Source organism: Mustela nivalis, assembly GCF_964662115.1.
Source record: "Mustela nivalis genome assembly, chromosome: 3".
Taxonomy (NCBI): Eukaryota; Metazoa; Chordata; class Mammalia; order Carnivora; family Mustelidae; genus Mustela; species Mustela nivalis.
In genome coordinates, this window is record NC_139022.1 from 106,873,677 (window position 1) to 106,901,132 (window position 27,456).

General features: G+C 44.4%; 1 protein-coding gene across 1 annotated transcript in view; it reads left to right on the top strand.

Annotated features, from left to right (window-relative positions):
• SPOCK1 (SPARC (osteonectin), cwcv and kazal like domains proteoglycan 1) overlaps positions 1-27,456 on the top strand; it is a 499,079-nt gene that overhangs the window by 466,669 nt on the left and 4,954 nt on the right. Inside the window, exons 7-9 of the mRNA XM_082725613.1 lie at positions 12,147-12,263; positions 15,710-15,931; positions 21,027-21,089. Of these exons, the coding sequence (XP_082581739.1) occupies positions 12,147-12,263; positions 15,710-15,931; positions 21,027-21,089 (402 nt within the window). The remainder of the gene's footprint in view (positions 1-12,146; positions 12,264-15,709; positions 15,932-21,026; positions 21,090-27,456) is intronic.

Here is a 27,456-nt window from a genome sequence, read left to right on the forward strand (position 1 = left end):
CGGCTCTCAAGGTCCAGAAGGAACAAAACAGGTTGTGGCATAGCATGGAAAAGCAGAACCGGAAGTTGGAGGCCCTGGGGATGCCCCAGAGGGGGGCAGTCAGGTCCTCCTGGAGGGTGTTGGGAAGATGCTACAGATGAACACATAATTGAACCGAACCTTGGTTCTCCAGGAAAGAGCGTTTGGGGGAAAAAAGCAGCTTGGGTCTTCATCATTAAAATTCTACCAACTCAGCAGAGGGAACACGCTCTCCTTTTACAAATAAGGAGAGAGGAGGCTGCGCGCCAGGCAGGGGCAGTGTCTTCATCATCTCTGCATCCCCCGGAGTGTCTGACTCAGGGAGTGCTGGAATTGATCACAGGGCAGGGTAGAGACTAGCACATAGATTGTGTTGATTTAAAAAATCCAGAGTTTAGGGATTGCTTTTCCCCTTTGGGTTAAAAAGGAAACGTTAGCACGTGACGTTGGAACTGATGGGGTGGCACACGCTCTCCTGAGTTGCACGGCTCCCAGGACTCCCGCGGTCACAGCACTGAGGCCTTTTCCTACCTCAGGGCCCTCCCCCAGCACTGCATCTATTCCTTGCTTTGTTCATTTGTTCTTCGGGTGAGCAAAACTCACCTGGACACCTGTGGCTTTGGGCCTTGAGCTCAGCGCCGAGGAGACAGAGGGCTTTGTGGGGGAGACAGACAAGGAGCAGACTTTAATTTTCCAGGGAGGTACAGACTGACATCACAACGGAAGAGTATTTCAAGGAATACAGGAATTCTCCCTCACGTTCTGGCTACAGCCTGTCCAGCTGCCCCTTTCCATAAAACAGGCCATTCTTACTAGTTTATTGTATATCCTTGAAGGGTTCTTGACGTATCTTGAAGTAACAAGTTCAGCTTCTCAGCTTCTCCCTTTTAGCACAGATAGTAGCATGTGATACACTTCAGTTTTTTAACTTAAGTTATCTTAGAAATCCTTGGGTCTCATACATGTAGTTGTTAAGAGTTTTTCATCGAGCGGATGTACTGTAATTGATTTAACCATAGACATGTCAGTTATTTTCAGCCTTTTGCTATTTCAAGTAATGTAATGGATAGTCATATATAGGTTACTTCAAATGCACATTTATGCATACTTGCAGAGTAAAGTCCCACAGGGGGATTTTAGAGTCAAAACTTATCTAGCAACTGGGGGGGTGCCTGGGTGGCTCAGTGGGTTAAGTGTCTGACTCTTGGTTTTGGCTCAGAACATGATCTCAGGGTTGTGAGATCAAGCCCTGCGTCCAGCTCCACACTCAGTGGAGTCTGCTTGTCCCTCTCCCTCTTCTCCTCTCCCTAATCATCCATGCTCACTCTCTCTCTCAGATAGATGGTATTTCCTCTAGTGTCTCCTCCTCTGTGACTTCTTGTATATTGTTTAATCTTCTTTCTTCATAAAGATGATTGTTTCACTTTAATTCATGGTATCATACTTGGTCCACATTTTCACCTTTTCCAACTTTCCTGCTGAGTGTCCCGTGCCAAGTTTTGGTGCTCTTTTCGGGTTTCTTCATGTATTATATAAATGAACATGTCAGCATCTTTTAAAAAAACAAAAAACTATTACTGGAATAAGTTAGACTTGGCCGGCCTGCAGGTTTCAAAGGGAGTGCAGTAGATGGAAAGGAGGAACTCATATGTCTTTGTAGATTCCAGGTACAAAAGCATCTGCTTCACAGAGTTACCTGTGAAAGAGGGCTTCCTGATAAAATGGCTGCTCTGTGTGGTTTTGGTGCCTTTTTTTTTTTTTTTTTAAATCTTTTTCTATGAAACAGCTCTGTCCATCCTTTCTCCAGTTCTTTTGCTAAAACTGAAGCTGAACTTTGAAGTTAGCCTCTTGCCTATAGAAAGAACAATTTTGTGGGCATTTTCTGAGACCAGCTGCCCTAGGCCACTTCGTTCTTTTTCTGCCTTTTTATTGATTTTTCTTCCTGTGCAGCTTCTGCTTGATCTGTACCCCCATCCTTTCCTTTAGATCCCTTAGTCCTTACTGAGCAGGAAATATTGGTCTGTGACTTCAGGAGGAGCCTTTTGCCTGTCAGAAACATAACTTTGTTTTGTTTTGTTTTGTTTTTGTTTTTGTTTTATTGGCCCTGGACATTTTACTTCTGTCTGGGTGACTTCTTCTATATTGTTGGAAGTTTGGGATTCTATGTCTCTCTTGTAGTTTCAGTAAAAGTGTAGTTGATGGTTATATTCTGTCTATATTGTTGATTATATGATATTCAGGAGGGGAAGAGGTATATTGCTAGCTTTGTCATGCTGCCTTGTTAGATACTAGGTCTCTAAACAGGCAATTTTGATCAAAGACAGGCTTTCTAGCTCTAGAAATAATAGTGGCTACTGTTTCATCTCTGTGCCTGGCACAAGGTCCTCTCGGAACCCACAGGATGTCCCGTGGGGCTGGGATACCATCTTCTTTTCTCGCTGGGTCTCTATACCTGTTCATGTGCTAAGGCTTCCAGAGTGGAGGTAAAGCTAGAGTGTGTTACACAGTCTGAAGGGTGAGAAGACCAGTGAGTCAAACACTGAACCTGGCAGGATTTAGGATAGCTTAAGACACCCTTTATGGTTTCTGGAGGCAGTTCCTCCTCAGATTCTGCTGTATCTCTCTGGATTGTCTGTCAGCTTGTCTACCAGAAAGATGAAAATGAAGATGCCAGGCCATGTCTTCTCCAGGCATCCTTAGGACCATTCTGTTCTGGCCTCAGTTCCACATGGGAGTTTTCAATCCCAGCTCCAACCTCTACCCTCTTACTTGAGACTCTGGCAGCCCTGGAGGCTCTACTGGACCTTTGTCACAAGAAGGGTGACATCCCATCAGTCCATATACCCATGTCACCATCCCCTCTGGTTGAGGAGAGGGGGTAGTGGTGAGAGAAAATAAACTAAGAAGAGCTCATGTGTCTCTGTATTTGGCCATCTACCTGGTCCCCCACCTAATTGTGAACGAAGGTACACTGGCAGCCCCAGGTTCCACACACATCCTAGACCATTAGGATCAGATCTCCAGTCCCAAGCTTGGCGTTCATGTCCTCCACAAATCTTTTGTGGCTTCCTGGCCCATTAAATAACAATATAAGTGTATTTCATGTTTAAGAGTAAAAACATACATGTGCGTACTGATGCCTTAGGTGGCGAAAAACATTAAAACTTAAATTACATTCAATAATGCCCAGATTTGAATGCTAAATTTGAGTGGGTTAAACTGGACACAAAGTGCCAAGTAGGTGTGGAGATGCATCTTCTTTGTGCCCTAAAACAACATTTTCTGCTTAGTTGGTTAAGCATCTGACACTTTATTTCAGCTCTGGTCGTAATCTGAGCATCATGAGATCAAGCCCCATGTCAGGGTTGGCACTGGGTATGGAGCCTGCTTCAGATTCTCCCCTCTCTCTGCCCCTCCCCCTTGTTCCTGCTCTTGCTTTTGCTCTCTCTCAAAAAAAAGAGGGGGGTTGTTTCTGTCTCTAAAACCTCTTGAAGATTTAAGTTTATATATGCAGTGTGAAAAGCAGGGTTGGCATTTCCAACCAATGGTTTGCACTTCCACCTTTTTTTTTTTTTTTTAAATACCCTGCAGTATAGAAAAGGCTATGGATTTTATCTGAAGCTTTAAAAGTTTATTTCATCTAGCTAACCTCCCTGCTCTAGATTATTCAGTGGGAAAAATAAGTGTTACTCTGCTAATGCACATTTACAAATGTTGTGTAAGTTCTAAATGTATTTCTTTTTCCAGATGAAGGATTATCATTTGAATCAAGGGAAACATTAAAGTCTCCTCAAATCAGGTTACTAAGGATAGTTGTAATGGGGTTAATGGGGAAATTTATCCATCTTTGCTTGTAGGTTCTACCATTAATTAGTTTAACTCATTTTCCTCCAAGTTTCATGTCAGTATTTTAAGCTCTTGCAAAGACTGCTTTTTAAGAAGGACTTTATTAGCAAGCCTCTGAATAAGGAGGCCCTAATTCCTTTGCTCAGCCCCCTTTTTGCATAAAATGGTATTTCTCCCAGGACAAGAGAACATGCACATAGGCTGGTGTTTTAGGCCCTGAAAAGTAAAAACTGGATTTACATGTAATAACACAATTTAATTTGAGCAGGTGTAAGCTGGCTCAGATCTCTTTTAGATGATCTCCAATTAGAAATGGGTATTCACCTCAAGTAAGCTGTAGAAATCCCCTGGGGAAACCTCAGTTGTCTTTCTGGTCACCAAATCGGCTTAGGCTGGGAGTTGATTACCCATTCAGTCTCTCTGAGTTCCTCAGAAGGGAAGGTGGGCGTGGCTGCCGGCTGGATTTCTGAAAGCTTAATCTTCCCAGCAAATCCTCACCACAGCTAGGTGAGGATGATACTCTTAGGATACCTCTCTTGCCTATTTAAAAAAAAAAAAAAAAAAAAAAAAAAAAAAAAAGAGGCCTGGAGAAGAGCAGAGACTTAGGTGGAGAACAACAGCTCAGGCACTGAGAGCTGGGATTCCAACCCAGGGCTGACAGACCCACAAGCCACAGGCCCACCGGCCTGTCTGCATGCCCGGGAAGGAGTGCCAGTCTGCTCCGGCTCAGGCACACACCTCATGATCTTTATTTGGTGGAAGAGGCTCCAGGCCTGCTGGGGAATGGGAGCACGAGCAGGTGCAGGCAGCTGGGGTTGTGGAATGAGAGCCCATCAAGTGACCTTCAGATTCAGGGACCTGGATTTGAATCTCCAATTTGCTATTTGCCATCTGTAGGACCTGGGAGGTGTCACTTGACCTCTAGAAAAAAACAGAGGAAAATCACACCTTCCTGGCTAGCTTCAGGGAGACATCTGATTAGAAAATGCCACACGTGTGATCTTGATTTCCGTACTTTGCCCTCTGGTGGATCACGGGGCTACCCCGTGTCTGCAAACACTGACGGTACGAGAACCAGGAGCTCCAGAGTGCTAAGTGTCTTCTTCCAGTGCAGTCTTCCCATGATGCTCCGAGCTCCCCGTGCTACATCTGCCCATGAGGAAGCTGCAAATGGGAACAGTCACTCAGCTGCTCGCAGCTGGCACGGCTGAGCACACCTAGCTAGAATCAACCCACTCCTCTGTGAGTTCCAGTTTACTAGAGCGTATGTTCCCGGGGGATGGAGCCTTGCTCCCTTTCCCGCTCGTTCAAGCTCCCAAAGAAGGGCAGCACCGCTGCTTATCATTTAGACACACATCCCCAGCCCTGAGCCACTTGCTGTGTGTTCAGCATGCCGCCCCACGCCCACTCGGGAGGAGGAGCCTGCATGTCCCTGAGGATGACATGGTGTCCTTGTGGTCGCTCCCATCCTGGCTCTGCTCACCTCTAATCTCTGCCCTGAAGAGGGCTCAGCTGGACTTCCTACAGGAGGTGCTAACTGCGCACACTCACTGCGCACTGATGCAGTGTTGCTCTGAGTAAGTAATTAAGCACGACAGCACCTAGGAGGGCTGAAGGAGATTACTTTCAAAGGTCTCCATTTCTGAGAAGGCCTCCCGGCCTGCTCCAGAGGGACCCCCTGGTCTGGCCCAACTCCTTAATTACTTTCAGAGGCACTAAAGTTTAAATTAAATTCTAGCTGTTTTCCTATTAACTGCTTCCGGGACCCTGAGCTAAGCATTGGGTGAGGCCTGGGTGGCAGAAGGCAGTGGGTCCGTGTGACAGGTGGCGTGTTTCCTTGTTTGGCTCTTTAGCTGAAGGATTTCATGAGTGCCAAGTGTCTGCCAATAATTGGTGCCCTGGCAGAGGTTTACAGGTGGCCTACAATGCTTGCCTGTTGGATTTGCTATTTTCAAACAGCCCCAATTGGGTGTTCAAATGGGGCTCCAGGTAGGATTTTAACATTCAGACACACACACACACACACACGCTCACTCTACTAGATACTAACACTCTAGCTGTGAATACAGAATTTCTGTCCCTACCTGCACTTTCTATCATCCAAGTATGTTTTATCCTTCTGGTTGTCTCCTTGCCTTTGGCTTTTTGTCTAATCCTCCAGGGGCCTTTATAGACAGTTCTCATCCTTCCGAGTCCTCATAAGCCAAGCGCAGCCTGAAAGACCAGTTTCCACCTTTGGGAGCACTTTTCAAAGAAGCTTGGATTTCCTGGCTCCTGCCTGCCCCCTTCTAGAACCATTACCCATTTGAAACTTCCTCACCAGCTTTTTGCTGGCCCTTGGCTTTGTCTGAAGGAGACAGGGAAGATGGCGCCATGGTGGCCGGGGAAGGCTGACCCCTCACTGGTGCTTGAGAAGCAGCCCTCCCTCTCCCTCAGGACCTACTGGCCAGGCTCACTGCCCCACAAGCAGATACTAATAGATGAGAGCATCCTTTCTTCCTTCCTCAGGACCTCACCCGGGTTGCAGAAACCCTGGGACAGCTTCTCGGCCCTCTTGTATTGACACCAGTGCCTCCTTTTCAAGCCCATCACTTGGGTCACTCATTCTGTCCTCCTGTTTTGTTTGAACACTGTCTGCATTCCGAGCCAGTCTAGCCCAAGCGCCTTAAAGCTCCAGGCCTTGGGTGGAGTGGAGAGATGGCGCCCTGGTGGGAAAGCGATCCCGTTTTCTTCCCTGGGCTATCTCCCTTCCACGGAGGCCATGTGTGCCTTATTTACACTTGCTGATTGCATTTTGTTCATATTTTCCAAACAGACAGGAGAAGTCCCCTGGGAGAGCACCAAATTACCTGGGCCCTTCTCTGCCCAAGCGCTGTGCTTTCCTGGGGGAGAAAGCTGTCTTTTTGTACATTTTGGAGTAATGTGCAGTGGCACTCTACTTTTCTCTAATGAAGCCCCAGCGGCTGCACATGTGATCCATGCTTCTGGGAGCATAACAGAAAGGCTGCGTGCTCCTTCCGCAGGACCGCTGTTCTCACGCCAAAGCTAATGAAGGCAGAGCCTGAATTCATCCCCGTAATGCACAGCCGGCTGCCTCACGTGCATCACTGGCAGAGCTCCCTTTACATGGGAGGGCCTGATGTTTTGATTTTTTCCAACCCAGAAAATGGACCCAGTCAATTAGTTGCCTCAGTTAGTACTGGTTCCCCACCGGGCCAGTCAATGCAGGGAGCCGGTCTAGCACCCAGGGACGGCCCAGCAAGTAACAGCCTGGATCCAGATCCTGTCACTGTCCCTAGATGACTGTGTGACTTAGGGAGCTTGGAACCAGGCTGTTCGTGCATTCCCGTTTCCTTTTAATACCTACATTTTGAAAACCTATATATCCACCCTTGGTAAGTGCTGAGAATACAGGCAAAGGGAATCATTGTGCAGCTTTTCTCTTCAGGAGAAGGCAGACATCTGTTACAAGCTGAATCCTGTGGACTTGTACTGACCCACCTACAAAATAAGTAAAGGAGAGATATTATTTTCCGTATCACAAGCATCTCCTGAGGCTTGAAAAGAAGTGCGCGAAGATAAAATGGTAAAGCGTTGTGCAGACAGTTCGGATATGGGAAGAGGAACATAAATTTGTTAAGTCCCTGCTATACGCCAGGAGCTGTGAGCTTTCTTTTGTGGATATAACCATATTCCATGCGACAGTGCTAGGAGCTGAGCTTTATTATGCCATTTTGCAGACGGATAAATTGAAATTTGCAAAAGGCAACAAGAGGGTCACGTTATGTAGAGTTAGTAAGTATGTGTCGAGAGCATTCCTCATGCTGGGTACCGGCTGCCCAGGATGATGGGCCTTAGGAGCTGAGCCTGACTCAGGGCTGTTTTATGCTGCTACTCTCTAGAGAGGAAGAGGGGCCGTGAAGGAGAAAGTACGGGTATGCTGAATGCCACCCAAGGACCGAGACGCTGAAAGTTCCTAAGAGGGGAAAATCCTCCTGTAAGATCTGATGGGGAAATTGGCATTAGCGAGACAAGGAGATTAGGGGGCTCAGGATGGAGCAGCATCTGGAAAGGACGGTAAGGATGCGGTCCAGAGCCCAGGAAAGAGAGGAGGGAGACCAGAGGTGGCCCAGGGCACCGTGATCAATACACAGGCCACATGAAGGGTATGGATTTGCTGGCACAGGGTTGAGGAGCCTCTGAGAAGACAAAAGTGGGGAAAAGACAGGAGATCAATTAGGACCCCGATCCAGTTTTCTTGGTGGGAGGTTCTGGTGGGGATGATGGGAGTGGAGACAGTGGAGCCAGCAAGAAAGTGGGGAACCTTCTGTAGGGATCTGGGACACTTCCGTGGTGTGTGCCCTACAGACAGGAGGGCCCAATAGTGCCGTTTGCCGACCACAGGGGAGGCAGGGATGCAGCCTATACTCCAGCCATGCTGGAACAGACTGAGATCCTGTGAAAAAGTAACCTGTGGGAACAGGCAGGCAACACACAGTCCGTGATGAACAGGAGGCTGACAGCGACACTGGTGGAGAGCAGGAGGGGAGAGAAGGAGAGGTAGGGAGCAAGAGGACAGGCTGGCCTCATTCACTCTGGAAGGTAACCCAGTGGCCCAGGGGATCAGGTCCTAGCCTTTGTGAACTGAGTCCTCTCCCAGGACAACACTCTCTTTTTCTGAAGATGCTGAGGCCGGTGGCCTGAGGACCAGCTTCTGTCACCAGGAGGAGAGGAGAGCTCAGATTCCCTTGAGAAATCACAAGGATCGCTCCACCTTAGGACACCAAGTGAAAATGGCAGGCAGATTTGGTTTTTATAAAGATTTTCTTTTTCCCCAAAAGTTATTTTTCTCCAGGAAGGAGTTGAGTGTGTGGGAGGTACTCTTTGAGTCCCCCATTTCTGAAAACATCAATCCTCCGTTCATCCCTTTATCAGGGGCTCTGATGGGCCCCTTAAAAGGCAGGCATCCTTCCCCCTCCCCAGCCTCCCCATTCACTGCCAGCATGTCTTTTGTGGCTAGAATCCCCAATCTGAACAAACAGTGCTCTGCAGGCTGTCATCTTTATTTTTCTCTCTGGGATGTGTCTAGCTCTAGGCCAGCTGGGCCAGACTTTGTCCCCATGAGGACCATTCAGTGGAGGACACAGCAAGTGAATAGGGCCCACTAATTGAGTGCCTCCTATCTCTGTCCAGGCTTTCTGATCTCTCTCCACCCAAGCCAGGGGTGTCTCGCTGGTGTGCTTTACCCTGAGTGACACATTGGCTCTTTTGAGATTCCAGTGCCTGATTCCATCAGCCATCCAGAGCCTGTGTACTTTGGAAAGCCTGTGGGAAATTCAGCAGTCTTCTAAAGATATAGATTACCTGCACATCTGTCAGGGTTTAGTTAAACATGACTGACTAATTTATCCTGCAGTGTAAGACGGGGATTCATTTCCTTTGCAAGTTGACTTGGCAATTTTCTCTGCTCAGAGAACATTTAGAATAGATGGTGTGCATGGCAATTGAGAAGAAATAGATGCTATTAATTTTCCATTTTCAAATGTAAGATTGACTCTAGAGCCCACATCCCACTCCCATCAGGAAAACAGAGCACATCCTTTCTTGATTTGAGCTGCTTGGCATCTGAAGAGTCATGAAAGTGAGGGCTCTATCCCAAGCTTCCAAGTTGGGGCTGTCAGTCCATGTGTCCGCGTGGATCTGCTCCTGGGTGAGCCCATGAGTCCCGACCCCTTCCTGGCTGTGTGCGTGGCTTAGCAGAAGATTCTGGTTCCCGGCTTGAGCAGGCCCCTCTTTACACACCAAAGATGTTGGGGTGGGAGGGTGGAGGAGGCATTCCGTTGAGCAGTTGAGTATCTGCCTCTTGGTTCCGCCTCAGGTCACATGATCTCAGGGTCATGAGATCTTGATCTTTCTCCCCCTCCCCCGTGCACATATGCGCCCACAAGCTCTCTCTCTAAAACACACAAACACAATTGAAAAACACCAAAGGGAAGGAGTAGAGGTATCAGATATTAGGATATCATGATGAACCTCCAAAAAGTTGGAGTTCCCAAAGGGATAGCTGATGTCATCCACTATTTTCTGGCACTTGGGAAACCCTCTGTAGCTGTGCTGTCCCCCATGGTGTCCCCACCCACGGGTGACTGTTTGGCACATGATGGGGGTGGGTGAGATCAGAACACTGCATTTTAACTATTTTACTTACTTAAATTAGTGTTCATATAAATAGGCACATCTGGCTAATGGCAACTGGACTAGATCATACAAGTATCCATTTTCCCCAATCTCTTATGCGGACAAAGCCAGTTTCATGGAGGTGCATTTGTCTTCTTGGTTTTCTGAGTGCTGTGATGAGTGCTCTGAGATTACCTGCAAGCCTTCCATTAAATCGTAGCTGGCACACTCTGAACAATTGTTATGTGCCATGTGCTCTGTAAGTCCTTCACATACTTGGTCTAACTCATGGCCATAGAGTGGTATCCTGGGTTTATGGAGGAGGACACCCAGGTGCTGAGAAGTTGAGATTTGTGGGGTCACCCCGCCAGGCAGTGGTAAAGCTGGGAGTCATTCCAGGCGCTGTGAGCCCAGAGCTCTTATACTCTGCATCCAGTGAAGACAGTTCTGGGTACCATTTCCTGGCTGGTGTCTTAAGATGAATCATGGCCCAGTTGTCAAAAGCAAGGCTAAGTATCTTGAGGTCCTTAATAGCGTGCATATAAAGAATGCATACATTCCATGCCTGGCAGGGTATAGGTCTGGGTCCCGACTGGAATGAGGAGAGAGTGGTTGGGAGAGTGGTTAGGGGAGCATTAACATTCCACAGATCCAGCCTGGGTCTGCTTACCAACTCCAGCCCCCACAATGGAGAGTCAGGAAGACTTTTACACCGGAGGTCTGAGAAGTTTGGCTCTGTTGTCGGTCAAGTTCCAAACACCAGGCTAGCTAAAGGTGGGCTTTCTTAAAAGCAAAAATGCAAAATGTAAAAATGAGGGGAAGATCTGTATGATACTATTCTTTTCTTTGGGAGACAGACAGGGGCCGATGCCTTCAATTCAGTGAGAGTATGCATTGACTGAAGGTTGGACCAGACTTTTGGCAAGACTCTCTACTCATTCATCATTGCCCCCATGCCTTTCAGTAGAGAGCCTGATGCTGGCAGTCTCTCTAGACCAGTAGAGTCCAGCCTTAATCTACATCCCATCAGCTCTGTAAGATATTCAGGACTTGTTTCTGCTTTATAATGGTGTTTTGCTTGGTTTCTGTCCTGTCTCCTGTGGGTTCAGAATTTGGGAAAAGCAACTGTTCTGGGTTTGTGTCTTTGTCCCTTCTTATTAGGATTTTGGTCCCTTGGGTTTCTAATTTCTTACCCTCCAGATGCTAAAGGCTGGTTTGTCAGCCTCTTAGAGGTGGGTCACTGTCTGGACCCTCATCGGGATTCTTTATACCCAGAATTAGGGTAATATATGGAATGAGGATGTATTAGCCCCATTTCCAACACCACTGTTCCTCCTTTGGGGATTTTTCCCCTCAAGCCTCACTTCTGCACCCTCAGAGACCTTCACAGAGTATGTACCCCTCTACCCAAACATGCCATTTGGGGTTTCTTCTTGTTCTCAGAAGCAGTATTCCTTGGCTCCAGTTCCTATCATTTACCTTAAAAGGTGAGCCTCATAGTTAGAGATGGGCTGTGTGCCAATAGAAAGGACTCTTGCATGAAGGTGGCATGCATCTGTATCTAGGGGAAAGTCAAGTCAGCCTACCATAAGGCCAGCAGCATAAGCCCCGCACACAAATCCCAACCTTGGGCTAAAGCAAAATTGATTGTCGTTACTGGGAACTCTTGGTGTGCCAGGCAGCCTCTTGCTGAGGACATCCGCTCTTCCTGAGTGTTGATCTCTTGGCATGAGTTTAGTGGAAAATATGATCTCCAGCAAACTGTACTAGCGAGTTCTGTTGGGTTAGCAAGAGAGATCTGTTAGTCTTTGGAGGCCAGTTGCACAACCGGGAGACTGTTAGCGTTGGTTTTACCTGCTCGGAGGCAGTCCAGATTCAGTTCTGAGCAATGCTGCTTACCCTGTGGAGTCCCGGCTTTCTGTCGTGCTCCTTCCCTGTGACTGCAGCATCTTTGGATGGTTTTCCAAGTGTGGGGAAAGTGCTGCACTGTGCTTGGAGAGGGGGGTTAGTGTTGAGCACGGCTCTGCGGGTGGCATTGCATGTTGAGAGCTAACAAGAGAAGAAAGTTGGTGGACTCACTGTTTCTTCCTTTTGCTTTTCTGCAGCCTGCACAGATAAGGAGTTGAGGAACCTCGCATCCCGCCTGAAAGACTGGTTTGGAGCCCTTCACGAGGACGCCAACAGGGTCATCAAGCCCACCAGCTCTGATGCAGCCCAAGGCAGTAAGACCACTCTGCTCTCACTAATTTATTCCAATTTATGCATCCTATTTCCTTAGTTACTAGACAGCGTTGATTTAACAGTAGCCTTTTGGTGTAATCAAAGAAACACTATGTCAGATGCACACCAGTTAAAATATTTTCTTGATTCCCAAGCATTTCCCCCTCCTCCATGTAACAACTTAATTTTTAAAAGTCTGGCCACAAAACTCTCATGTGTTTAGTATAGAGACTTCGGAAAATACAAAAAGCTATCTAAGAATCCACCACTTTAACCACCATAAGCATGTTGTGGCATATATGTGAAGTTTTCTCCTTGCCACACAGGAGAAAAAAATCTGTATCTTTGTACATGCATACAGCACTCACCGCACCATCTATCTGACGATCGTCAGTCATTCAGCAGCACACTCTGGCCTCCTGTGTTGAGTAGTGTTGCACTTTGTCATAGCCACCGAGAATTTCAATTACAGACAGAATGTATGTAATTAGACCTCGATTTTGGCGCACTGAAGTCGTTCCTAATGTTCAGCTCTTATAAGCAACTCTGTACAGAACATCTTCGATAATGTCTCCCCTCCTCCATCAGTGCATTGGCAGAGCCCATATTCAGAGCCTCTTCATAACCTAAAGAGAAAAAGAGTGGGCCAGCATGTTTGTACCTTGAAGGACTCTCTTATTGTCTTGAACTCAAAAACGATGAGCAGTAGCCTTCTCCACACTATGGCCCTGTTGCTCAGAATGACTTACCCAATGACACAGTTGTTCAAATATCTGGACTTTGGCAACTGTTGGGATCCAGAGTTCAACCACTCTCTGGTCTTTGGCCAGAGTCTGAATGATCACCTTAATTGCAGGTTATTCTTTGTGGCTGGTAGTTGTAGATACTGGGAGAGAATACTGATCTAGGGGACAATTCTTTTGCTAGTCTGAATGTTACAGTTTAAGGGAAAGATAGTGTCCGCTTCTCAGGATCTAAGTGTCCACAGAGTGGTTTAAGGTGGTTGAGTCGATGGGAAAGGAGGAGGAAGATAGTTTCTTCTTCCATTCTTGCCTTCCTCCTACCATTCCTGCCAAGGCTTGGAAATTTGTGGACAATTAATTCACAGACGGTCTAGAGGAACTTTTCCTGGGGATCCTCCTGGAGCAGCCAGGCCCTTGGGCTTTCTGAACAACCTTTCCAGGAAGAGCAGATGGCTGTGCAGAGAGTGGCTCCTTACACCCTCCAGCCCCATGAGACTCCTTCTGCAGACAGTTGGGGAGCTAGCAAAAGACCTGCCCTTGGCCAGAAGCAAATTGAGTCCCCAAAGAGGCTTTTAGGTTTGATGTCCTGAAGCAACTGCAGTGAAAGGAATAAAAAGGAGCAAGGCTTGGTTAGTCCATGAGGCCATAGGAGGGAGAGATGTTTTTATCAGTTCAGGAGTTGTGAAGAGGAAAGCATGGGGCATTAGAAATCCCATGTGCTTGGGGGCAATTAGAAGGGCTGTTCTGTTCCGCCCTCCACTTTTAGATACTAGATGCAGGTGCCTTTTCCTTAGAACTTTCCAAATGGGTATTGGGGAGGTGGGGCTTGACCTTCAGACTACTGCCTGACCAGCATGGCACGTCTCTTGGCTGGTCAGTGAGCAGTGAGCTTCTCTTGGTCATGTATTAAAATGTTAATGTCCTATAAAATTGATACATATTACGTAAAATATTCCATCTAAAATAGTGGAGCCTTTTAGTGTCAGAGTAAATGATCTTGCTTTGCTCAGCAGCCCCAAGGACATCCCCATCATAGGGATGGTTCAATCATGAACTTCAAAGAAGAGGCCACATGATGTCCCCTAATCTCCCTTGAGAAAGGAATTTTCTAAGACATGTTATAAGGTGTCAGTGGGAATAAATTTAAAAACTGCTTTTATGTCTGAAGGGCCAAACTCTGCAATAGTTAGAGAACTTCTTTCAACTCATGCTTTTACTAAGCCCTTACTACATGGCTGCATGGGCCAAGGCTACTCAATGTGATGTTTGCCCTCAAGGAGCTTAGCATCTGAGGAACATGAACTGACAGGAAGGGGAAGCGGAGGGTTCTGGAAGAGCTCAGAGGTGGAGGTGCTACACTTATTTCACTGGTTTCTGGACAGTGAAGACCCTTTTTTAGGAAACCAAGGCTTTCAACAGTTGGCAGTATACAGAGAAACCTGCTGAGCAGGGAGTGGGCAGTCAAGCCCATCAGGACCTCAGCTGTGGCTGCTGTATCCACCCTGCCCTGCACTGCCCATCCTCAGGCAAGGCCCCCATACCAGCTGGATGTCCTCAGGGTAGGAGGATCATGGGAGGCACAGACAGCCCCAGGAGAAAAGGGACTGAGAATGTAGACTCAGGCCTGGGCCTCCTGCCTGGGAAACCCAGCTCCACAATTAGAGGATCTTGAGCAAGTCACTTAAGCCTTGAGCTTTCCCCCCCATCTGTAAAGTAGAAGGAATACAGTATTTTAGAGGCTTCTTGGAAGGATTCAGTGAGATGATTAAAAATAAGGGGCTTAGAGGACTACCTTAAATAACAGAAAAATGAACTTTTATAGTAATTTTCCTGGGAAAATAAAACTATTTCTACCAATCCAACTTATGGAACAACTTGAAAGTGCATAGTGCTTTTGATTCTGAAAGCAAGACCAATTTTAGATTTGGGGCAGGCCTTCTCCGGGGGTTGTCTACAGTAGACTCAATATCCTGAGTGTTAAGCAAAGTGTTATTATTCTAGTGCGTACAGTTCCCATTTTGGAAACAAATAATTCTTTAAGAAAACTACCCCTCCTCCCCCAGGGAAATAAGAAAGAAATTATTGTCTGAGTCAATTTGGATTCCATATCATGTATCTCTTGAGGGAACGGTAGAAAAGAAGAATGGGGAACAGAGGCAGATACCTGGCTAGTTTTCCCATTAATGTTCAGACAGCTTGGATTTAACAGTCCTTTGGGACATAATCAGTGCTTCTGGATTGTGCTATATAGTTTCATTTCACTGCCATCTTTTTTTTTTTTTTTTAACAATAGTTTCTTTTGTTTTGGTGATTCAGGTATTTTCCCCTAGATATAAAAGTGTAGTTTGCAGAATTACAAGTTTCTCCTTTTACTCACCAGGTTTGTATTTTTCCTTTTGGGCATACCCTGTTTTAAGCAAGTCTGGTAAATGAAAACTCATATTTACATCCCAGATAAATTAGTGTGGGGGACTTGTTCCCTTTGGGACATAATTTCCTCAAATGCTGACTTCTGTTTAAGAGCATTTTAAAATATTTAAACCTCTACTCCAACATTAGTATCTTTTAGTAGGGTGCCCCTGAGACTCACCCTTGGAGGGGAAGTGCCTCAGGAGAGGAGGAGGTTGGGGGGGTGGGTCCTGGGCCTCCTCGTGTCAGCCCAGACCAGGCTTAATGGCCGCTGAGATGCACCCTTCTCTCTGCAGGATTTGACACCAGCATCTTGCCCATCTGCAAGGACTCCCTGGGCTGGATGTTCAACAAGTTGGACATGAACTATGACCTCCTGCTTGACCACTCAGAGATCAATGCCATCTACCTGGATAAGTATGAGCCCTGCATCAAGCCTCTCTTCAACTCCTGTGACTCCTTCAAGGATGGCAAGCTCTCCAACAATGAGTGGTGCTACTGCTTCCAGAAGCCTGGAGGTGAGGAGGGGAAGCGGGGTGGTGGTGGGGGTAGTTCCTGATGCTCAGGGCAGCCACACTTGGCCCCGAAGGCCTGTGTATCACATACTAGGGAGGCAGGTGGAAGTAGTCAAGCCAAAGGACATGGCTAGAGAGTAAGCAGTCATCTGACAGAATGCCAGACCCAAAGGCTCTTTTATTCTCACTTATTTTATTTTTATCATTGTATATTAGAAAACCCAAGAGCATAACGAAAGGGCCTATTACCTCACTCCCCCTTGGAGTGAAATCTCCTTGGAGGAAATCTCTTATCCATTTCATACCTCAGCGTTTACCTCTGTAAAGGGGGTGTAGAAACCTTTGCTACATCATTCCCAAGGTCACTGTGCGATCCTTTCTGTGAGGAATACTATACAAATAGCAGAGTACTGTAATGCCCTTGGTCACACGAAGTCTCCTCTTGTCAGAGAAAAGGCTCTTGTCAGCCTCTCTAGGGTAAATACAGCTTCCTCCTGAATCTCATAGGCAAGGATTTCTTGGTTATACACTCCAACTCACTTACAAAAGAGACCCCATTTGAGGAGTATGGCGAAAGAACGCAGGAGTATCTCACATCATGGCAAGTCAGAGGACTGAGTTCCCCTGCAGCCTATCAAGAATGCAGAGGCAGGAGCTCAGAGTCTCTGGGAGGTGCCGCATGGTCTGGCTTAGCTTCCTGGGCTTGTGCACCCAGGTGTGGTGATCCACAGCTAGCTGGACTAGCAGAGAGTGGCTTATATCTGAATCCCAGTCCTACATCCCCAAGCTGGCTCAGCTTGAGTCAGGGATCATGGATAATCTACTCTGAGCATGGCTGTGGGAACCCACCCGCAGGAACGGAAGAGGGCTATGAATATTATAATTTTAAAATTATATGCATCTATGCCTCTCTGCATTCAGAGTCACTGTACACACAGAGCAGAAAATGTGAATCATTGCAAAGGGCACTCAGTGTCAAGTACATGTATCTGTTGATAGGACTACAAGATACTTTCCTCAAAGCAGAATTATTGGTCATAGGGCTTGTGCATTTTTTTTAAATATTTTTTTTTTTTAATTTGACAGATCACAAGTAGGCAGAGAGGCAGGCAGAGAGAGAGCGAGGAGGAAGCAGGCTCCCCACTGAGCAGAGAGCCTGATGCGGGGCTCGATCCCAGGACCCTGGGATCATGACCTGAGCCTAAGGCAGAGGCTTTAACCCACTGAGCCACCCAGGTGCCCCAAGCATTTTTAACTTAAGTATTACTTCCCATTTCCCTCCCCAAATGGTTGTACTAATTTTTACTCTTACAAAGAAATACCTAGGTCTCTGTGTGTCCTTTTTGGTGTGTTTTTAGGGATTCTCCCTGAATGGAGGACATTAGTACTGTTCTGGCCAAATGTCTTGCAAATAATTTTATCCCCCAACTTTGACTTGGTGCATTTTTGCTAGGAAGAAATTTGTCAATTTAATAATGTTAAGTTTTTCCATCCTTTATGGTTTCCTAGAAGCCATGAGGCTTACCATAGGCTTAGAAAGGTATTTTGTGCCATGAAATACTAAAGCAATTCTCTTGTGTTTGTGTTTTCATCAGTACCTTTTGGTTGGTTGATCGTCTGTTGAAATCCTGTATTGCTTTAGATTTCTTCTGTATGTGGTCAGGTAGGGGCTGACTCCTGGAGAAGGTTGTTCAGTTACCTTCCTGTCATTTTGTGACTAAGCCATCTTCCTCCTCTAATTGAATGCTCCGTCTATTGTATATAAAACTTCTTCATGTATAATTGTCTATTCCTACATCTAGTGGAGCCACCCTCTCCTGCCACTCATCCTTCAGGGTTTCCTGGATATTCTTATGCTTATTGTTATGGGTCTTAGTAATCTAGGGAGAATTGATAGCTAGGTAATATTGAATCCTTTGACTCTAGGACAGCATCTGCCAACCAACAGAAGTACATTTTTAAGTTTTGTTCTCTCAGATACTAGACTTCCCTCGTATTTATCTTCCTTGTAAACGAAATTGATTTTTTTTTTTTTTCTATTGTAGTTCCTTGCTGGGGGTTGTTTCAGGATTAATTTTCTTCACAGCCACCTTACTAAATTTTCCTTTTGTTGGTAATAATTATTCTGGTTGGCTTCCTTTGATTTTTTTCAGGTGAGCCATCGTATCCTCTGCAAAGTGATCATTTTTTTCTTTTTCTATCTCCTTTCTCTTTTCTCCTCCTGGCAGATGCAACTTCCAAATCAGTGTTGACTAACAACCATGTTGTTATCCTAACAAATACCTGGGGTCATCCAGCACTGGGTACGAAGATGGCTTTGGGCTTGAGTTCATAAAACCTCATGTGACTGTAGCCAGAGTTCAGGTTTAACCGGAATAAGTAAGCTAAGCCTCATACTAGCATCTCCCTCAGAGCTGTGAGCGCCAGGATCTTGAGAGGAAGGTTGCAGTCCTTAACATGGGACAGATGTGGTTACCATGCCATGTGGATGTCCCTGGCTGGGCCGCCCTTTGAGCAATGGCTGAAGGAGGCCAGAACCCCCTCACAGGGCACACAGGAGAAGCTGAATCAAGGACAATTGACTCCATTCATTGTAGTTCCTTTTTTGTTTCTCATTGTGGCATTTCCCTCTCTTTTTTGTTTGGGTTCCCACTGCCTCCCTCCTTGACCCAGAACTCACGTTTCTTCATTATTTCCTATTGATTAATGTATGTATTCAAGGCTGAAATTCTCTCTAAGGCACTCTTTTAGCTGTAGACTGTAGGTATTCCATACGTGGTGTTTTTGTTAGGATAAATGTGTAGATTATCTACAGTAAAGGCTCTGAGTCCCTCTCAGGCCCCAGAAAGTTTGGGAGAATACTTTATAATTCTCCATGTGGTAGCATTATTTGTTGTCTGGCTTTGATGTTTTTTAGTGTTCTGTTTGGGTTTTAGAACTTTTTTCAAAAATTCTTACTGGAATTATATCCCTTAAAATAACAGTTGAATATTTGTAAAAACAAAAACAAATAATTTTTTTTTTTTTTTTTTTTTTTTTTTTTTTTTTAGTACAGAAAGAAAGGTGCTAAATAGAACTTCCTGGAACAAAAGTTTGTTATACTGCTATCTTTAAACATGATTCTCCCAGTACTGGGTTTAGCTGTACAATAATGGAAACCATTTCCTAGGACATGTCTTAGTTTGGCTCAGTCTATATGTAGCCCTTTTCCTGGGGACATGTAATGTATTTTTATGCTGTGGGATTAAAACTTTGGTTCCATTTGATTAGTCTCTTTTTTTTTTTTTTTTAAGATATTCTTTATTTATTTGACAGAGAGAGAGAGAGGTCACACGTAGTCAGAGAGGCAGGCAGAAAGAGGAGGAAGCAGGCTCTCTGCTGAGCGGAGAGCCCAATGCGGAGCTCGATCCCAGCACCCTGAGGTCATGACCTGAGCCGAAGGCTGAGGCTTTAACCCACTGAGCCACCCCGGTGCCCCTTGGTTAGTCTTCTTGAAGAAGCATCAGTAACCTGGATCTTGAGCCTGAGTTCTGCTGCTTCAGATACAACCTTCATTCCTTTCAGTGTATAATTTTGTCTTTGAGACTTTGTATTTGCATTGAGCTCTGGTCTCACAGTGTCTTTTTCACAAGCATCCTTGCCTACTTGGAGGAGTCTTTGGTAACTTGTCATCTGCTCAGCAGCCAACATTTTTTCTGTTAGAATTCTTTATCTGGAATTTGGTCTAACTCTTCACTGCTTTTTTCACAGCAGTTTCTTGTATGTCTCAGCCTGATTCATGTTTCCTTGCTGAAAAAGAAGCAGAATTTTTACAATTACTGTGGGACAGTTTGAGGAACTGACCCAGCGTTATGTAAATGAAGGTGACTTGTACGTCTTGGAATAGTCTTCCAAATGCCTGTGGTTTCACAGAGATGAACCTTTCCAGTTGCAAAATAGGAATAATAATGGTACCTACTTTGTGGGATTGTTGTAAATATTAAGACAAAATTCTAGAACATTTTCTGGTACCCGTGTCCTAGTAAATGCTACCTTTCATCTTCAAAGATGGACTTTATTTCCCTTTTCCTTGTTTTCAGTTGGCATCTTTCTCCAATACTCAGAAAGCACCTTAACCCCAGAAGTAACCAGATTTTATTAGCTTTTCTCAAGGAACAAGCAGCAAGATGGTGTGGTGTGCAATGCACAGGCTAATAGATGTAAAGAGGTACTCTGGTACTTACTACAGGTCCCAAAGTTGCTTGGACAGAAGTAGTATAGGGCCCTTGAGCACAGAGCAGAACCTTGCCAAGCCACAGGGTGTGCATGGCCAACTCATGGTAACACTCAGTATGGGTGCAACCGTATTCCTTTAAGCTCAGAACAGAGTCAGTTCTCCAGACTGGAGAACTGTGCACTCCCATATGCTCTACTTAGCCATGTGGTTCCCACTGTATCAGTCCTTCACCACAACAGGTGTTTCATAATTGAGGACTTGGAGGCTGAGAGAGATTTACCCAAAGCATTTTACTGTGAGGTGGCAGAGTTGAGAATTAAGGTCTCCCTTTTCTCTATTTGCTGCCTCTCTACGTATCTCGGATAGCTTCAGAGTTGGCCCTTGTGGCCTGTGTTGTCCTACCCTGGGGTACTGAGCCAGGGTAATCCAAGTAGCCATTCTAATCCTCTTTCTATCCTTCAGCAAGGCCTGGGGTACATCAAGTATTTGTCACCTTCCCTCTGGTTCGCGGCTCCTGTGTTGCATTCAGAACATTTAACCACTAGGAAGCTTTGATCCTAGTTCTCAGCTGACTAAAATGTCTATTGCCAGATCACCTAGTTGGCACCTAGCATTTGCTTCAGTTGAAGGTGGGCAGAAAAATTAGTATACAGTGCAGGTAGCCCCCAAATACTATTTAAGTACCTTGCAGTGTAAGATTTTTTTCTTTTTTAATTAGTAACACTAATGGCCTGAATTTGTTTTTGCTGTATAATAACAGCATATGGAGTAATTCCAGTCCCAGGTGTGTCATTGTGTACATTTCACATCAAGAGTGGAGCCAATCATTAGAGATTATGTCCCACACCATCTGGAAACTGACTTTCATAAATTATTTTTTAGGTCTCCCTTGCCAGAATGAAATGAACAGGATTCAGAAGCTGAGCAAGGGGAAAAGCCTGCTGGGTGAGTACAATTTCGTGTCACTCGTTTAAACAACTAATTAAACCATCCATGTCTCTTGTAATATTGAGCCACAGCAATGGTTATTCAATTAGGTACCTGCGTTTCCTGAAAGAAACGCGTCCCTTCATCCCCAGACAGCTGGCCAGAGGTAAGTTGAGGCGAGGGAGCTGGTTGAGAAACGCTGCCTCCTCCCTTAGTGGGGGACTAGTGGGCGGGGCCCCAGCACCATTGCTACCTCCAACTCCTCCCTGACGTGGTCTGGAAATTCCAGAATTATTCCCCAGATTAAGTTGTCTGTGCAAGGAGGAAGATGCGCTGGGCCCTCTTCTGGTTCAAAGGCTTTGCATTTCTTGGTTTCGCCTGCATAATCGTAGAGGAAAGCATAAAGCTGTTCAGAGAGTGTACCTTTCCCTGTCTGAATGTTAACCGTGTTTTTTTCCTGGACCTGCCAAGCTGGGGCTGAGGTAAAGGTAACATAGGCTGGCTTGTCGAGGTGTCCCTTGCAGCCGCATGTCCTCCTTCTCCAGCACTCAAGGGGCCTCCTGGCAGAGAGTGGTAATGATGAGGGAGCAGGAGGCTGGCTGAGGACAAAGCAAAAGCTGGCGCCTTGCACCCCCTCTTCACCTGCTCCCCTCCATATGTGTAGCATTCCTCAGGCACCCCTGACCACCATAAAATGATAAATAGTTAACTTGCAGGGATCGCAATCCTGCAGAACAGGAATCTCCCTTGCTCTACAAGATGTCCTAGAGACCTAAACAGGGAGGTTACCTTATCAATAGCACAAATTTCCAGAGGCAAATAACTCTTGGTTCCTGAAGCCCTAATGTCCCCCTCCCACCATAAACTGGAGGAGACTGGGGTAGAAAGGAATGTAAATGATAGCCAGATCATAATGCCCCACCAAGAATCCCCCATTATCTTGATGTTAGTGCTTGACCTAGGGACGACATTAATCAAGCCATAATGTCAAAGACTCCCCCCCCCCCCCCCGGCACCTTGTAGGCCCTCCCTAGCATGTGAGAACTCTGTCGAAATCCCCCATTCCTTCACCACCTTCCCCCAACCGTGGGGTATATAACATGCCCAACTTCACAACCCGGGGCAGCAGCTCTTCCTGCCCACGGGTTCTGTCCCCGTGCTTTAATAAACCACCATTTTGCACCAATGACGTCTTAAGAATTCTTTCTTTAGTCGTCGGCTCCGAACCTCCTCACCACACCGAACCTGACTTAAGGTTCTGGGACTTCATCAGTAAGGCTCATTTGTTGGCCGAAAAAGGAGTCTGTGTTGCTTTACTTGCTTTTTAAAAAAAGAACTGACAGCTGCAGTACAGGAATTCAGAATTATTCTTGTTAGGCCGTAAGAAGCAGGTGCCTTGCCTAAGCAGCTTGCCATTTCTGACGTGTACCTATTTACTAAAGGAAACGGGCAAGTTTGCTGCAGCTTGTCAGAAGTAGGCCGCCTGTGAACTCTGGCAGGTTCTCCTCCACTGCTTCTTGGGTCACCTCAGAATACCTAGCTGCTCCTTCATTCTTTTGAAAGGTATTCACTGGCTTGCCTCAGATGTCCCGCTTCTGATAATCCCTGCTGTTCAACTCGGAAAGAGCCCCGAAGTTGTAATTCTGACCTGGGTGGACCCAGGCTCTAAAAAGACAAAGGCATCTTTCTGGGGTGAAGGCCAATGGCTGGCTCCCTCCTTCCGTAGGTATTTCCAGCACAAGGCCTTGTGCTCACCTACATGATGTCTCCATGCTGGCGAGTATTGGGGATTTGAGTTTTGTACCTAAGGTGCACAGGTATAGAATAGTATAAATCTATTTTTAAAATTTTATTTTCATGGGCTATGGATCTCCTCTGAGTGCTTTGTTATTTAATAATGAGACATTGATAAGTTAGGGAATCCAAGATAAAATGTCTCATCTTCTGTCTTCCCTACAAAGTGCCTATGTTTGTCCTATCATGAATCCCACCTAGTTCTTAAGCTTACTTTATCACGCCTCCCCACATACAGAGATTATTCTGGCTGACTCCTAAAAAATATCACTGACCTTCTTGCACCTTGTTTTTTTCATAGGGAAATCTCCTAATATAATACATGTGTTTTCAGGGGTATTTGAATTTAAAAAACAACCTCCCATCAGTTATAGTTACTGCTTCCTTAGGAAGAATGGTAATTCTATTACCTCATTGATTTAGAGCAACACCTGCTTCTTACCAGCCTGGAGGCTAAGCCCAGGATCCGGTTTTCTTTTTTGTCTGTCAAGTGCTATTGTTTTCCAGCGGCAGCACTAGGAGAGGGGTCAGCATTTCTTCAGCTTTCTAGTAGGTCTTCCTTGCAGACCTTGATTGAGAATCTATTCACAAATCTCTCTGCCTCCTGGTCATGGGAATCATCTGTTGTTTTTGTTTTTCCTTTTCTGTCCTCCTGCTGTACACTGGCAGAGATTCTGAGTGTGTGGGTTACCAGCAGACTTACTTATCCTTTAGGATGGTTCTCTGTGGTTATCTATTTGATCTCTGAGAGCCTGGTCACCTTAGAATAGCCTGGTGACAGGGCGTTGAAGAGTTGTTGCCACAATCAGCAGGATCTGAGGTTAAATCCAGTTCAAGAGAGTAAACCCATTGCTTCCCATGCTACACTTCCTTCTGGAGTCTATTACTTGAAATAAATTAAGGAGCAGAAAGCCAGAGAGGTGAGCAAACACTTTGCTTTCATACCAGTGTTATTACTCTAGTCACATTCAGGAGTATTTTCCCCATAGAAGAGAAGTATGCAATTATGAAACACATACACTCTAAGAAAAACCAAAACTGAGAAACAGAGCATTCAAGTGTGAGGACAGAGGTATTCTCAAACTGTAAGTTAAGTTTACTAACCCCAGGCTTACTGAAATACCACCAAAGGATTTACTCTATAGAAATGAAACAATCCCAGAAGGAATTATTTAGATCCAGTTGTGGAGAAGAAATAAGACATGCTGCTATTGACCATAGAAATGTTCTAGAGCAAGAATGAAAAGTTCAGACTGTTGGGGGGCAGTGAGGATAAAAGGTGGTAAGCTTCTAGTTTATTCTGGAAAAAAAGAAAACCTAGATTAACTTGAACTCTTATTGTTGAATTTCCCACAGAGAAAGAGAGGCATAACAATACTGGAAATAGACTATAGGGTGGTTAAACCTATAGAAAAAAAAGATGGGACTTAAAATCCTGATCATTTCAACAAAATGGGGAAAAAGAAGAACATGTGTATCTGTAATCAGAAGAAATGTAAATGGGCCAAAACTCATTATGAGACCAATTTTTACTTTTAGAGGTAAAGGTAAAACCATCACACTAAAAGTTGAAACTAAAAGATACTAAAGACTTCTTTTCATAAAAATCTGATCTAGCAAATGCTTTGTCTTGAATTCTATAAACAATTCTATAAACAAAGAGGTGCTGAAATGTTCCTTTTTCTATCACCATATTATGGTATGCTTGCAACTTTAAAACAAAAGAGAATTAAAAGAAGGAATCATCATACCTACAATTGTTACCAGACATATACCTCTTGAAACTTAGCTCAAGTAGACAGAAGAAATGAATAACCTGATTAATTTGCATTTGTATATAGCCTTAGAATACATATATATGTATTCCTGTACATAATCATGAAATGTATTGTCTTTTCAAACACCAATGGAGTATTTGCTTTGGATTACGCCACCAAAGAAAACTAAACAATCCCCCAAACCCCACACATGAAGGGGGCAGGGGGAGCATATAATTTTTAATAAGTACAATAAAACAATTAGAAGTAAAAGAAAATGAAAAGTTTGTGTACCAAAATCAGAGGGAAGCAACTAAAGTGAAACTTACCTTCAAATGCATTAAAAAGAATAATAAAAGTTCTAATTAGAAAAGCTTTATAGGAATATTATGAAGTGAAACAATCAAGACTAATGTCGAAAACCATGAAATAGACAACTCTTTGGCAATTGGAAAGGCTCAAATACTGTTTTGAATTTATGAGAATGTGACTTCAGATATAAGATGCTGTTATAAACTTGTGGCTTTCAAATTTCAGCACGTATTAGAACACAGGGAGGGATTATTATATTTTTATATATACAAATATGTATTGTATTTTATTTATATTATATATATGTATATATATATGTGTGTGTGTGTATTCACACACATTATTATAATATTATTTCTAGGTCCTTTTCTCAAAGTATCTGGTTCAGCAGACCTGGGGTGGAGCTCACATACTTGCTTTTTTCTAAGATGTTTCCAGGTGTAAACCAAACTCAGAAGTACATTAAAAGGATAATTTCCATGATCAAATGGGATTTAACCCTGAGATGCAAGGATAGTTCAAAATACATCATAGTAATAGAATCTGGTATCGTAACAGACACAGAAAATATATTTGACAAAATTCAACATCCATTTTTGACTTTGAACACAAATTAGATATAAAAAGAACAAACCTCAACATAGTAAACACCATATGCAACAACCAACGTCATACCCATGGTGAAGGGGTGAAAGCTTTTCCTCTAAGATCAAGACTAAGACAATACTACCCACTCTTAACACTCCTATTCAGCATAGTACTGCAAGTCCTAGCCAATACAGTCAGGCAAGAAGAAGAAACAAATGGCATCCAAGTTGGAAAGTAAGAAGTAAGATTTTCTTTGTTTGTAGTTGCTGTGTTTTAACCAACGAAGTGAAAGATCTATACACTGAAAACTATCTGACACTGATAAAATAAATCAAAGAAAACACAAATAAACTAAAAGGAATCCCATGTTCATGGATTGGAAGAGTTAATACTGTTAAAATATCCATATTACCCAAAGCTGTCTACAAATTCAGTGCTATACCTACCAAAAGTCCAATGGAATTTTTTGCAGAAGTAGAAATAACAATCCTAAAATCCATACAGAACCACAAAGACCTCAAATAGGGAAAGCAGTCCTGAGAAAGGAGAACAAAGTAGGAGACATCACATTTCCTGATTTCAAGCAAATTATCAAGGTATAGTTATCAAAATGCCATGGTGGCATCAAAACAGAAAGATCAAGGAAACAGAATCAAGAGCCCCCAAATAAATTCACGTATATAAGGTCAACTTAGACTTAGTAAGGGAGCCAAGAATATTCACTGGAGAAAAGACAATCTCTTAAATAAATAGTGCTAGGAAAATTGAATGTATATAAAAGATTGAAACTATATCTCAATTTTTATGAGTGGTAGAAGATAAACTCCAAATGGACTAAAGACTTAAATGTAAGAATGGAAACCATAAAACTCTGAAAAGTAAACATAGGAGAAAAGCTCCTGGACATGGGCCTCAGCAATGATTTTTTGGATGGGTCACCAAAAGCATAAACAATAAAAAATTACAGAAGCTTCTGAACAGCAGAATTATCACTAAAATTAAAACCTACAGAACGAGAAAGGAATATTTGCAAACCATGTATCTGACAAAGGCTTAAAGAACTCACACAATTCAATAGCAAAGAAAAATCTGATTTAAAGATGGGTAGAATATCTGAATAGACATTTTTTTAAAGATTCATTTATTTACTTGAGAGAAAGAGAGTAGGAGGAGGGGCAGAGGGAGAGAACCTTTAAGCAGACTCTCTACTTAGCACAGAGCCTGATTTGGACTTGATTTCATCACCCATGAGATCATGACCTGAGCAGAAACCAAGAATCAGACACTTAACCAACTGAGCCACCCAAGCACCCAGAATGGATAACATGCAGATGGCCAACAGGTACAACAAAAGATGCTCTATGTCATTAATTACTAGGGAAATGCAAACCAAAACCACAATGAGATAACCACCTCACAGTCACAGTGGCTATCATCAAAGCAACAACAGACAACAAATATTCGTGAGGTCACAGAGAAAAGGGAAGCTTAGTGTGCTGTTGATGTGAATGCGAACTGCTACAGCCACTACGGAAAGGAGTATGGAGGGTCATAAAAACATTTAAAATAGAACTACCCTATAACCGAGCAATTCCACTACTCAGAATATATCCCAAGGAAATAACATCATATCAAAGAGATATCTGCACTCCCGGGTTCATGGCAGAATTATTTACAATAGCCAAGAAATGGCAACAACTTAGGGGTCTACTGACGGATCACTGAATAACTATTGTGTGTGTATGTGTACACAATAGAATATTATACACCATAGAAAGAAGGAAGTCCTGCCAATTGTGACAAAATGGAATGAGATGGAGGACAAGATGCTAAGTGAAGTAAGTCAGACGAGTAGCATACGATCTTACCTGTATGTGGAACCTAAAACAACTCATAGGAAAGGATGCCAAACCGGTGGTTACCATAGGCAGGGA